The 15,448-nt window shown below is 30.4% G+C and overlaps 1 protein-coding gene across 1 annotated transcript in view; it reads left to right on the forward strand.

The window, feature by feature from the left end:
- The window catches only part of EYS (eyes shut homolog), a 1,676,468-nt gene that overhangs the window by 135,324 nt on the left and 1,525,696 nt on the right, over positions 1-15,448 (forward strand). The window contains exons 7-8 of the mRNA XM_057737776.1: positions 6,132-6,271; positions 13,562-13,728. Of these exons, the coding sequence (XP_057593759.1) occupies positions 6,132-6,271; positions 13,562-13,728 (307 nt within the window). The remainder of the gene's footprint in view (positions 1-6,131; positions 6,272-13,561; positions 13,729-15,448) is intronic.

The raw sequence follows: 15,448 nt of genomic DNA on the forward strand, positions 1-15,448 counted from the left end.
TGTAGTTATTTATGAATGACAGTGGTATGACATATATTTTCTAGGATATGGGGGTATTATGAAGTCAAAATTGCTCATGGATAAATCAGCTCTGAACAATTATAATCAAAGTAATAAAAGCATATTTAGTCATTATCCTTTCATGAATCCTGGTTCAGAACTTAATAAACATAGGTAATTATCACAAAAATAAGAATTATATGACCTCTACATGTGAGAATTTAAATGACCTAGATTGTCCAAGTGTGATAAAGCTCAATAGTCAAAAAAATATTTAAGTAGAGCTGCCTAAATTCTTTTTAATGTCAGCACAGAGATTTGACAAGGCAACTTTTCTCAGCAATGTTTACAAAAAACAGAATATAAGATAGATTTTTTAAGTATGTAAATAGACTTACACATTTTATATAATTCCTATTTTTCTTGTTTCTATTGAGATCCTATTTTCTTTTATTCTCATAAAATATAATTGAAGAGGAACGTGAAAATCAAGATGGTAAATTTGCAGGGGGTGCATTAATTTTACCAGCAGTAAAATTATTTTAATTAAGAGATTTTTCTACCAACTAAATGAAGTGTTTTACACGCCCAATCAATTCTTGCCAATATGATCACTCTACAAAGAAGGAATGGTAATTAATTAGAAAAAGCCCCTTCAAGGACAATTGGTCTACGGTGCACAACTTGAGAAAGAGCTGACATGCACGGTTTCTTTTCAATGTCATCATCTGTGTTCATTACATGTATTATTAGGTTTGAGAAAAGGACATACTGACAGAGTGGATAATGAGTTGTGAAATGAAATAAGATAATATGAATCATGGTTAAGAAAAGATGAAATCATAGCAAAAAAGGAGATAAATTCACTTTGAATATCTTTATTTTTCTAAAGCTCGTGATCATTACTGTTTAGGTAACTACATTAAACATATACATTTAAAACATTTAATATGTGCCAGTAACCTTTTTCCCTAAATGAATAGTGATTCATATATTTGTGAATTGATATTGCAAACCAATATTTACTTTTAATTCTCTTTTTCTCCTTCATGAAGTAGTGGATCATATTTTTGACAGAAGATGTTTCAGTATATTAATTATAATCAATTCATTATTAGTTACTTTTATAATTTTACAGTGATTACTGGGAGAGTAGAAAATCCAGTATCTCCAAAGAAATTTTTATCAAAAGTATTTTTCTTACCATACTGATCCACTTTCAAGTCTGCTTTGTTAAATACTTACTGTTGTTTCCATATCCATTGAAGATGTTAGAACCTCACTTCAAGATTTAAAAAACAAATCTAAGTTTTAAAAACCAAATGTGGTTTACTGCTTTTTTACTTTTATTACATATAATAATGTTTTCAAAGCAGTTTTCAGTAACAGAATTGTGTTAATTGACTACTGTGCTAAATAGAAATAAATGGCTTTGAAATATAGAAAAGAGCTAATTAAATGATACAATGAAATAAAAGATTTTATGTAAGCAGCAAAGTGTTAAAATGCCTAGGACTAAAATTGGCAAAAACATTAAGATTCTGAGTTGAGAAAACTTTAAATATTGCCACAGTATAATTACAAACACAAAATTTGGGAAAAAGAAATTCCAAAGATATACCATGCTGATGGAGAGGAGACCTAACATAGTAAAGATTTCAAATCTCCACATTATTTTATATATTTATTAGGATTTCAGTGAAATAACAACATTGCTTTTATATTTTCTTTAAGTTCCACCTAGAAAACTAAATAGACAAATCCAGGTATAACTCTAAAAAAGCTCATTGTGCAGGTCGGCAGGGTAGAGACTTAGATCTGCCAGATGTCAAAGCATATTATTGGGCTTCAATAATGAAAAGCACAGTATTGTTGTGTTGAGTAGTCAAAATATAAGCAGAATACAAATTCCAAAAATGAATCCAAACATTCAGAATATTTAGCATGTAATAGAATTTGCCAGCTCAATCTTTAGAATAAACGGGGACTATTCAATAGTTGATGTTGAACAACTGAGTAATCATCTGGAAAAAGAGTCTGATTTGTATCTTAGAGCATACTCTGGATTAAATTCATATCAATAAAACTTTATATATATAAATTAACATGATAAAAACATCAGAAAATTGTTGGAGAATTATTTTATAAATTTGGATGAGAGAGGTCTTTATAGTTACCAAAAAAGTAGAAGCCACAAAGAAAAGACAGGTAATTCGACTGAATGATAAGCAAAAATATCTACCTGTGAAGACTCCATAGAAGCAAACAGCAAAAGAAAATTGTACATGAGGCACCGAAAGTATTGCTAAATATTTGAGAAAATGCTTAGCTTTGCTTATAATGAGAACAAAACACATTTTTAAAGCACCATAAATATATATATATATATTTTTTCCTATAAGTCTGGCAAAATTTTGAGAGTTTGACAACTTGGTGATTCTATCTATTGATAGTGAAATGTAAAATCACTATAATATCTAAGTAGAGCAATTTTGCAATATTTATCAATATTATAAACAAATATACTGCTTTACTTAACTTTCCCACCACACGTGTCCCATCCACATCCTATATTAGGTGCAAGATTATACATGTCATTGTTGGGTTTTGAGCAAAAGCGTGAACACAGTTGTAGAAATGACTGGAATACTCCCAGTTCCAGTTTGACAATCTATGAGATAGATGCTAAAGGGAAAAGAAAGGAAGGTATGCAATAATGTGGAGTTGTATATATAATAGGTTACCTTTTGATTCTTTATAATCTACCTGTGATCATCTCTCTTCAGGTAAGGCTTCAAGCCTTATTTTTATGTTCTTTGTCTCAGTGTTCTGCAATTTCACTATATTGAATTTTTTGAGGATTATATCCTTTTTAAAAAATAAAATATTGAAATATAACATTATAGTTAGTTTCAGGTGTACAGCATAATTGTTCTATATTTGCATATATTGTGAAATGATCACCAGAGAAAGTTTAGTTAACATTCATCACCACACAGAGTTACATTTTTTTCATGTGATGAAGCATTTTAAGATTTACTCTGTTAACAATTTTCAAATGTACAATACAGTAAGATTAATTATAGTCACCATGCTGTACATTACATCCCCAGGACTTATTTAATTTACAGCTGGAAGTTTGTGCCTTTTGACCATTATACCCCATTTCACCCATCCCCAACACCATTTCTGGCAATAACCAATCTGTTCTCTGTATCTATGAGTTCATTTTTTTTAGATTCCACATATGAGTGAGATTGTACTGTATTTGTCTTTTTCTGTCTGACATTTTACTTAGCATAATGTCCTTGAGGTCCATCCATATTATTGCAAAGGCCAAGATTCCATTTTCTTTTTTATTGCTGAGCAATATTTTCATATACTTATATGAAATATATATATATCTGCTCCACCTTCTTTATCCTTTCATCCACTGATGGACATTTAGGTTGCTCCCATGTTTTGGCTATTGTAAATAACACTGCAGTGAACATGGGGGTGCAGATATCTTTCTGAGTTAATGTTTTTGTTTCCTTTGAATAAATACCTAGAAGTAGAATTGCACCAGTTTACATTCCCATGATTGTATGCTTGTTCATATCTTGTTCATATCTCTTGATACGTCTGTATCCCTCAGTCCAAATTTTGATGTTGCATCTCCTAAACTGATTCTTTCATCTTCTCATAATCCCTTATTTATTTCCATTATTTTATTTTGTTTATTTTCTACTCTATTCTCCAATTAAATATCTCAAAACTAGTAAACTTTTTGCTTTATTATATTTGTAATTTTCTAGAGTATTTTCAGTTGTCTAAATTATACATTTTCATGATATTCTGTTTTATATAAATAAAATGTTTTTTCTTATAACTCTGACTATTAAAGTTTTGATTTATTTTAATTGTCTTCTGTTCCATTCAGTACCTCAATTTTCTGTAAGTTGAATGATGTTTTTTTCTTCTCATTTGGAATCTTTCTGTCAACTTCAGGTGACCATATTTAGTGGTGAGAACCTAAAATATTTCTTTTTCTCTAAAGAATAAACCTTGAAAATGATTTGCTTGTGGGCCTTGGGCAGGTGAGCAAAGTGTCAGAATAATATCCAAATTTGCAATTTGGGAGAGAAGCTGTGTAACTAATCTCCCTGTTTCCAGAACCCACTTCAGTACCACATTCTCAGATACCTTTAAGTTCTGAGCATCTCAAGATTGTCTAGGTAGATGACTTTATTTCTCATAAACATGCCTTCTAATTAGACTTTTGTGTTTTGACTGTTCCCATTCTGCTAAGTTAGTTACCATGCCACCACCATCTGTTCAGCTTCTCAGAATTTGTTTTCTCCCCTCTAGCTCTCTTACTGGATTAAAGCTTTTGTTTTAATTAATAAATAAATAAATAAATAAATTTTTACCTCCTTTTTGAAGCCTGGGGAGAAAGAGGCAAAAAGTCTCAGTTAAATCCAAATTTTTAATCAGATACATCATAATGGAAAACTTTGTAAACTGGACAACTTAGATAAAATATATGCATTCCTAGAAAAATACTAGTTGGTAAACTGATTCAATAATAAATATAAAATCTGAATAATCCTACAAGCTCTAAAGTAATTGAATAAAGTAGTTTTTAAAAAATCTTTTCACAATGAAGAATACTCAAAAAATATTGTCTTATATCTAAGTTCTGCCAAATATTAACCAAAGACTTAAATGTAACATTATTTCCTTCAGACAATAAAGGAATTCATTGTACCAGGCTGACATAATCATGTTATAGTTATTTTCCCTCAGCACAGTTAAGATATGATTTTTATTGACATCATTAAATTTACTTTTCTTTTTTCTGCCTGATCTGCTGATAATCCTATCCATTGATTATTTTATTACTAACAATTTTTTATAATCTTAAGAATAAAAGAAGTCAAGTTACACTGCTAAGTTTGAAAAAGTTTGAAACATTCTACATGGCTTCCTAGGTTCTTGCTTTTTTTCCCATTGTGATAGGTGAGATTTCTAAATGAGGTCTGCTCACAGCAGGGAGATTTCAGCTTGTGAACCCCCTCTATTTATAATTCAGTTGTAAATTGCATAGCTTAGATGATATTTTGCAAGAAGTCTTGTCTCACAAATCGTAGGTTTGTAAACTACATGTTATTCTTAAATAGGGCTATCCGCTAGAGGGTTTTGTGGGTAAATAGTATCTCCCTAAGAAATATTATAGTTTCCTAACTAGGAGGTTTAGTTATATGCACAAGGAGATTGAATCAGGTCCCCATGTTCTTTTATTACCTGGAAATATTACATGCACTAATGAAAGAGAATAAGTCCTCAGCTCAACTCAACTCCTTTCTCCTCACAATTCTAGGATTTCCATTTGCATTTTTTCTTTTTTAACAGTTTCCAGATCTCTTGTTCCATAACTCCAACAGATTTATCACAGACATGGTACAGTCTTTGTATAATTCTAAGCCTGGGTCATCTGTGTGTCTGCTTTTACTAAGTTTCCTCTTGAATATATGTCACATTCTTTTGCTTTTTTGTAATTTCATTGTTTATTGCATCACAAATATTATATTTAACATCAGTGCATAAAGTAGCTACATTATATATGCATATGTATAAATGTATTTATGTATGTCTATACCTACGCATACACACACACACACACATTCCCGGTCTCCCTTCCTTCTTGTCAGGAGAATAGAATGAAGTGCTGACCATTTGTCTGTTATAAATATTTTAAGGATTTTTTCCAAGCTTCTTTTGAAATGGTTCCCTATATAAAGAGTAAACATTTTTGTGTAAAATGCATTATGTTTATTGTTATTACACTATTTTTATAATCAATCATTGTAAATTTATTTGACATTTGATTATTTTTTAAAAATGCACAACCTGGAAGCTGTGTCTTATTCTGTTGCTGTATTTCTTAGTTCAGTATTTTTCTGAGAGGGTTGGGCCTTATTGTCTTTTAGGTATTTTTCAAATTTAATATTCTGCAAATGTAGAAGCTTATTTTGTGGTAGGTGTTATCAAATTGATTTTATCAGGTAGTGTGACAACTGTCTTTAGTAACTCAATGTGAATTCAAGTTTGTGAAAGGCTATTTAATGTCTCGTGCCTTTGTTTGAAAGGATCTGAAGGGGAAAATCATGAAGTGGTTGCTGGTGGGTACTTCTTTCTCATTCCCAACTGCACTGAAGGTGCCGTCAGTCTGAACCAATCTGAAGCCCTTGGTCATGTATGTTGGTTCCTACGTGAAGGAACAAGCAAGGTGAGGAACATCTCTGTATCTGCATCTCACAATTGTCTGATTTGAAAAATGCTGAAATGTGAAGGTTACAAATTCAGTGCTCGAGATGAGCATGGTTTAAATATAACTTCATAAACAAATTCTCTACAATGTACTTGGAAACCTTTTTACTTGTATTTATAATATAGAGAGGTAATAAAGAGTTTCAAGAGTCATTTTATCCTTAGTCTTCTGTGTTCCATTTATGTTACAATTTACAGACTGTTTAAAGCCTTTCAAACACAGATGTGATAATGCCACTTTTTTTGAATGCCATTTTTTTGTTTAAAGATCATAACTACTATTGTCTTTGGAATATAGTTAAATTTCTGGAAGATTTCTAGTCTCTGATCAGTCTGACCACTAGCAACTGTGAGGCCTAAGGTAAGAACACAGAGTGGCCCTCTTTTCACCATCTCACCTCTACCTTGTACAACTTAGATATTTCCAAACAAAATGATAAGAAACAAATCTTAGAATTTTAATTTTAAGATGATAAAGAAATTTTGTCAAAATGATTAAGGAGTTTTCCAAAAAGTTTAGAGAATTAACTTATATTTGTAACCTCTCTTATCTGAACACAACCTAATTTGGTCATTTTGTAGAAACAAAAACCAAATTTTAATTTTCTGTTTGGTGTATCATTCATACAAAATTTTCAGTAAAGATTCATAAGATCTTTTCATTGTGTACAAATTCATTAACATGGAGCCAACTTTATAAAAAATAATGGAAATCTTTTTGTATTTAAAATACAACCATCTAGAGAGGCATTACAAATATAGGCAAACAGACTTCAAACTCCTCAGACCTTTTAATTTCAAGTGTGCTTTCAAATGTATCTTTTATTATGTTTTTAAAATTCATAAACAGATGTATTAAGCTTAATATACTTTTTCACATATATATTTGGCTAATCACAGACACAGAACTGTGCATTTAGATGATTAAGCTTTTATCTTTAAGAAACATTTAACTTTATAAACATATTAAAAAACAATATGTTATATTAAATTAGCTAATTAAGCAACTGGTTTAGGAAACAAAGAAGAAAACTTTATTGTCTTATGTGTATATTTCTATTTCTCTGTATTCTTTTAAAATAATTACCAATTTTAAAGAAACTAATTAACATTTGCTCTTTCAGACTTAAGAGAAAACACACAGCAATCCAATAACTTTTTATGTATTTTATTTTTTCACAGGCACATATTTTTTATCATTGTAACAACTTTTTTGTTAGGTGAAATAAACATATGTACAGCTATATAAACATCACTTAAATGACATGTGCACATTTTAATTTCCATTCTATAAGAAACATGGTAATTTAAAACTATATTTAGAGATTAATATTAATATATTTTTCTTACTTAAAATTGTTTAGGTATCCAAATATAATTTATTAATTCAATTTAGTATCCTTGTAAGATCTCCCATAAATTTGGAAATTGCAATTTATGGTATCATGTTAAGTTCTTATAATTTGTAGTATCATCAGTAAAACACTCTAGTACACCAGTGTAGTAGAATTGCTGAAAATGAGCAAGATTAAACACTTTTAAATTATACTCAGTATTAAAATTTCAAAAAATAAATAAGATTTAAATTATTTAAAATCACTGTTTTTATTATTATAAACAATCTGAGGAAATAATAATAGAACAGCCTTTTAAAAGTTAAATTGTTCTAATTTGCCTAAAGAGCCATTTATTTACTGGGAAATCACATAAAAACTTTTTAATATAGATAAACCTCTGTGTTCACATGTTTTAAAAAAATCAAGACTTCTGAGTTCAAGCCAAAACTCTAAGGGTCATCTAGTGTTTGTTTTCATCTAAAAGACTAGATTAGCTGCACAAACAGGTACACATTTTCTGTTTTGTTCAATTTTGGGCAAAGGGAAAACACAAATAAAACGCAGTTAATCATTTTTCTTTTCCTTGTATTTTTGACTATGTGAACAATAGTCCTAGAATGTACACATAATTATATAAAATTATTTATGATCAATTAATTTAAAAATTTCCTAAGCAAAAATATAAAAAGAAGAAATACAAAAATGAAGGGATAAAGGAGAGATAGCTTCAGACAGATGTACAATCATGATTGCTAAAAGTTTACTATCTTCTCTCTGCAAAGAGCAGTAGACTTAAATGCAGAAAACATTTTCACATACACACACATTTTTAGTAGGAATTATTTAAACAATAACTCACAGCCTAGACAATTTCATGAACCACATAATTAAAAACTGAGTGCTTATTAATCCCAGAAGTATGAAGATGAAAGAGAGGTTCTTGTGTGCTTTTCTCTCTATTAGACACAGGAGACATAGCTCCTGAGACCTTTTCTCTTTTTGTTCTAATGCATCTGTCAAGTGAACAGCCTTGTTCATGTCAAAATTCCCACAGAGTGGCCACTGCAATTTCAGGTTGTCCTTTGAGAAATCATAACAATTAGAGAGATGCTCATGACTTACATCAGGAAGGGAGGAGTGTGTGCATCAAGGCCTGAGACATCGAGGGGAACCCTGAAAACACAGCAGGCATCTGTGCAGTGTCACATCTCCAGAACCTGCCAGAGAAGCTGGTCTCAGCTAAGGGCCAGCAGAAGTTTTCATGAGATTTTTAAAAGGTGACTCAAGGAATATTGTGTTCAAGGAATGAAGACTGATGTGACCATCTGAAATCATCACTCATTTAGGTCTTCTGGATGATGAAGTTACAGAACCTGAACATACTCTTACAGATTCTCCAGATTCAGTGATGCTGACAGAGAGCTATTTCCTCTCTTTAGATCCAGTTGGAACACATACTCAAAAAATTCTTAAAATGTACCTGTATGTACCTATGCTATTCTCACAGTTGGAAAGAAGAAAATCCAGTGGTCTCAGAGCAGGGCACAGTTTGTGGTTCAAGGTCCTGAGCTTTGGTAATGAGGCTATTTTAATTGGATCTTTGCAGAATTTTGTGGTTGTTCACTGTTGACCCTACAAAAGACCACCAGACAGTTCTGTTGAAGTAAAACTAACTTCATTGGGTACAATTAGCAAGCACAGAAGGCCTAACCTACTCACAGAGCAAAACACTTGCAAACTCAGGAATAATTCAGTGTGCACCACACATCACATTGGTCAGTCTCTGACCTAGTTTCCTCCAGTACTTTTCCACTAGCTCATACCAGTATTTAAAAATGTACATGTATATTGTCTCAGCAGAGTTGAGGTCCATCTCTCTCCTACTGCAATAGTCTTGAATAAAGTCTTTCTTGACTGTTTAACTTTGTCTAGTGTAACTTTTACTTTGACTAATACTTTTCTAAGAATCCACGTTTCTAAATATCGTGATAAAGAAAAGTCACTCACTCCTATGCTTGAAGTCTTTTTGCATATCTATTTAGCTAACAAGGGCCAAAAAATGGTAAAATATGTGTCATATATTAGGCCTTAGAATTTCTCCCCAAAAGATCCTTTTGCTGACTGACTTTACTAATATAGTGTGGAAATGAAAAAATAATTTATAGAAACATACAAGATATTGCATGAAATGATATTCAGCATTATTAAAGTTGTTTACTTGCATATGCAAAACATTTTTCAAAAGTATATGGTAAATATTATACATGTAGCTTCTATCTGACAGAAGTTAATTTTTGTAGTATTAAATTCCAGAAGTTTTCTTTTCCCTCTATTCTCCTTGTATAGAAAATATCATCCACTTCCCAGATTTAAGACTTTATTACATTTCTTCATCAAATAAACATTTTTAAATATTAGGAATAAAATAAAATATCATTCCATTTTTTGTGTATTTTTTAATGTTGTTTTTTTGTGTGACAGGTTAATAATTGATCATAATATAATTATTAATTATAAATATTTTGAAATGTGAGTTAATTATAATTATATCATAGTATAATTATACTTGCTAATATAACATTTGTTGTATATAGTATTATGTATAACCACTGAGTTTTCCAGAATAATTTCTATTTGTAGTTATAGGTTTTACTCTAATCATAGCCATATATGAGAAGATCTCAATTTTTTTTGATCAAAATGCTCACTGAAAATCTGATGAGAGCTAGAAACAGTTCCCTCACAATAGTTTACGCACAGACAAGTGCACTGCTTTTCATAAAATTTCTCTTCTCTTAAGTAGATTCCTTGATTTTCTATAGATCCAAAAACTGAGATGTTTTTCCCCTAGACGTGCAAGGTGGATTCAACTTTGTACATATCCATTGGTATTATTTACTGTCTTATAAATTTTTCTGAGAGACCTCTTTTTATCTCTAAATTTAATCATAGAAAACTAAAACTCTAGTGGAAGACTAGACAATGAATATATGAGAAAATCTGTTGCAATATGAAGTTAAATATCTCTTAGTACCAGTGACCACTCTCAAGGGTTTTTAGATACAGTAAATAATTTCAATAAAGAGTTCACCAACATTAACACATGATGAAAGCATTTATAAAAGCTTTAAGTACAATTTAGATGTTCACATCACAATCTTTATGCAAAAGCTAATGTGGTTTTTGGTATATACTTAAAGGAAATCTATTAGACACACTTTTATTCAGTTCTTTAAGATTTTATTAAATCCCAGTAATAATGATTTTGAAAATAAAGCAGAAAAGAAGGTATATAAATATAGGAAGTAATAGTTTGCCATAATATGAGTTCTGCACTATTATTATTTGTTGTTAAAATGATTTTTCAAGATTTTATTGTGCATTAGTGATCTAGATTTCTAACTAAAAATAGAATGATTTGTTCATGTATGACATTTTTCTCTCCATCATAAAATAGCAAATTATGCATTATATTGTATTTTTCAGTACAAATAAAAAAATAAGCATATGTGAAGCCTCAGTTTCTAGGCTTGGAGTGTTATTAGCTGGTAATATCTAATTTTTTTCCTTGTGTTTATCAAATCATCCCATACTATATTGAAAATGTACAACAAACAAACAAACAAAATTTCTGTGTTTACCCAGTGCCTGGAAAGCATTGCTCTTTTCCACAATTTGCATGGACCAAATGGATCTATCTGTGTACTTCTGACTGGACCAGGAAACAAGCAAAACAACCAAACAGGAAAGATGGGGCATTTGCTACACATGGGGCAGTGAGAGCCAGAGCTGCTGTAACTGACACAGGGTCAGAGTCTGAGTGACAGGAAAGAGATAATGACACAAGGTGACTCTCTCCTGGGGGGCCACACTGGACAGTGCAGCCTAGGTCTCATCTACTTATTTGAAAATCCACATAATTTCCTCCCTACAAGCAGACTGCACATACAGTTTAACAGGATTGTGCATGCTAAAGTACAATAATACTAATACCTTATAAATGAAAACTATATATAGCAACTTATACCAAGAAATCAAGGATTATATTGCACGTTTGTGTACAGAACACAAACAGAATTAGATTTTAGAATAAGACTAATTAAATTATAATGCTTTTAGAATTAAAACAAATCAACTAAGAGGACTCCCAAAGTAAATGGCATAATGGAAGGAGATAATGGAAAATTTGAACATAAATTCAAAATTTCCAATACAATCTCTACAAGACAATACAGATCAGCAAGGAGAAAAAATAAAACTGTTAATCGCTGGTGTTTATGCATATGTTAATTATGAGTGATTGAAATTTTAGTGTTTTGTACTTGCTAGTTGTGTTGAAAGTGAAGAATTTACATATTGTATTTTTATATAATATATTAGAAGAATCAGCAAATTGTGAATAAAGTTTACAGATTACAAAATATAGTATTAAAATCAAAGTTAATTTCTTAACTTTGATAATTTTACTGAAGTAATGAAAAAGTATATCCTTGTTTTTATAAGAATACACATTAAAAGGGGATAAAATGCAATACAATCACACATTTCAGAAAATAAAATTAATATGAATATATCTATGTACAGATACATATATATTACATAATACATGTAATAAATACATATTACATATATACATATAATGTACACATATATATGGAGAGAGAATAATAAAATGGTGTCATAAAATGCTAATATCTGGTGTCATATGTAAGAGCTTATTTAACTTTGTAAGCCAATTAAAACAATTTTTCTTTAATTTAAGAAACTTTACAACAAGTATACTTTGCATGTATGAAATAATTACATATTCAAACTGTGAGGGATAAAGATTTTCTGAAGTAAAAACATACAGGCATACACACAGAGAGAAAACATGTAAATTCAATTATAATATTTTAGCCATTGATTAAGAGTAAATAGCATTTGAAAAAAAAAAAAAAAAAACAACTCATCTGTTCATGTCAAAGACCTGTTCCCTTCCCTAGTGGATTTAAATTTCATAATTGACTTGAGCTCCAAATAGAAAAATGGAAAAGCAGATTCCCATCTGACCCTTACCCAAGAGAGACTAGATCTCAATAAATCATTAATTTATTATTAAATTATCAGACTGCAAAACCAAATTTCTAATTGTGTTGCTACTGATAGGAAATAACTTACTGGCTATAAAAAAACAAAACCATAAAGAAAACATGGTAGTATTCAAAGGAAAAAACTGTTTTTAAGTTACCAAATTTCCAGTGTTGTTTTGAATTCTCTTCTGAGATCTAAGAAAAGATATGCCTGTGTTTAAGCTTTCCATAGGAGGTGCACTTCTCTGGTGACAAAATTTGCCTAATTCTTTCAGGTAAATGCATTGGGCATATCTGTGATAAGATCTCCAAAGTTAAAGTGATAATTTTTTTAAGAAAATATATAATTATGACTTCCATGAAAATATAATATAATCAAGTGTCAGAATCTTTAATTAATTTGAAGGGATGCATTAAAATGCTACCGTCAGTTCAGAGATGAATCCAAGTAACTCATTCAAGGAGAAAAAGCTATTTAGAGATAAAGGAAACTGGTTTTCCATGTATCTGATTCCAATATAATTCTATTTCCACCACATCAGTTAACATTTTAGCAATGTCTATAAAAATTTGACTTAAAATTTAAAAAAAAAATTAAGAATTTTATACTGGATGTTGATTTATTTCTTTTTGCAATTTATGTGCTACTGTTATAATGTGAGAATGAAATAAATTTGACTGTTGAGACCAATTTTGATATAAATCAAAACTGAATTTATTTTATCCTTACTAGAAGAAAACATGAATTAAATAAATAAGAGAAAATAAGAAATTCAAACTTTGAAATGATTGTAATAGTTTACTATATAATGAACATTTACAGGATTCTTATTTTTATAGATGTGTGCAAATGGATGTAGCCATTTAACTAAAGAAGACAATAAGGGCTATTGGTGCCTACATATTCCCACACAGCTTTGCAAAATGTGTCTGGAAAACACAACTGACTATGAAGAAAGTAGGTGTCAACAAGAAGCTATGTATGAAGATGAGATTAATTTATCCAGGTATTTTATTCATCATTTCAACAAATGATACCATCTATTTATCAAAATTTTGTAATTGTAGTGATAAGCCATGACTGAAATTTTAATAATATTTAATATTTATTTTTGTTTAAAATGGTTGGTATTCATGCATCAAACATATATATATATAGTTATTATATATTATATAATTTGTATTATATATTATAAATAACAATGGCACAAAAATGAGGGTGAAGAGGACTAGGTTTATACAGAAAAAGTTAAGTTAGTAATTGTGGGAGATTAAACCTCTGATAGGTTAAGATGTATATGGTAATCCGTAGAGCAACTATTAAGAAACTAACTGAAGTAATATAGTAAAAATAGCATTACAGGTATTAAAATTTTGCCCTCAAAAATATTTTCTTAATACAAAAGGAAGTGGTATCAGAAGAATACAGGTTTAAAAAATGACATGAGATGTATGCAAAATAAAAAGGATAAAGGCAGACAAATCCAACTGTCAATAATATGATTACAATCAAATGTATTAAAAGTCCAATAAAAAGGCAGAAATTTTCAGGCTAGATAATTTCTAGACATATACAAGTGTATACTGCCTACAGGAGACACACTCTACATTTAAATGTGCAAATAGATTGAAACTAAAAGGTTGAGAAAAGATATATTGTTCAAAAAACAACCATAGAAAGCTGGAGTTTCTGTATTAATACCAGAAACATACACTCTAAAAGAAAAGATGCTCACTAGAGAAAGGGAATGACATTTTATAATGATCAAAGAGGTAATCAATCAGATGTAGCAATTATAAACATATGCACCTAATGACAGAGACCCAAAATATATGAAATAAAAACTGAGTGAACTGAAGGGAGAAATAGCCAATTCAACAAAAATAGTTGGAGATTCCATTTTTCCCATTTCAGTAGTGGATATATCACTTGGCAGAAGTTGGTCAAGACTATAGAATATGTGAACATAGTAAGTCAAGTAGAACTAGCAGATAAACACTCCAGTCAACAACAGGAGAAGAACCTTCTGCTCAAATGTACATGGAACATTTTCCAAGGTAGATCATATCCTAATACAAGCTGCAATATATTTAAAAAGACTGAAATACTAAAAAGTGTGTTTTCCTTTTTTTACTATTTTTAGCAATAACATTTATTATTATTATTATTATTATTATTATTATTATTATTATTATTTCAAGCTCTTTATTGGAATATAATTGCTTTACACTCTTGTATCAGTTTTTGAGGTACACTAAAGTGAATCAGCTGTATTTATACATATATCCCCGTATTCCCTCCCTCCAGTGACTCCCTTCCACCCTCCCTGTCCTGGCCCTCTAAAGCATCACCCATCATTGAGTTGATCTCCCTTTGTTATACAGCAACTTCCCACTAGCTATCTATTTTGCATTTGATAGCATATCTAAGTCTATGCTGCTCTCTGACTTTGTCCCAGCTCCTCCTTCACCCCCCACCCCAGCCCTGTGTCCTCAAGTCTATTCTCTACATCTGCATCTCCATTCTTGCCTTATCACTGGGTTCATCAGTACCATTTCTTCAGATTCCTCATATATGGGTTAGCAAATGTTCATTGTAGCACTATTTACAATACCCAGGACATGGAAGCAACCTAAATGCCCATCAACAGATGAATGGGTAAAGAAGATGTGTCACATATATATAATGGAGTATTACTCAGCCATAAAAAGGAATAAAATTGAACT

This window comes from Hippopotamus amphibius, chromosome 6 (assembly GCF_030028045.1).
Source record: "Hippopotamus amphibius kiboko isolate mHipAmp2 chromosome 6, mHipAmp2.hap2, whole genome shotgun sequence".
NCBI lineage: Eukaryota > Metazoa > Chordata > Mammalia > Artiodactyla > Hippopotamidae > Hippopotamus > Hippopotamus amphibius.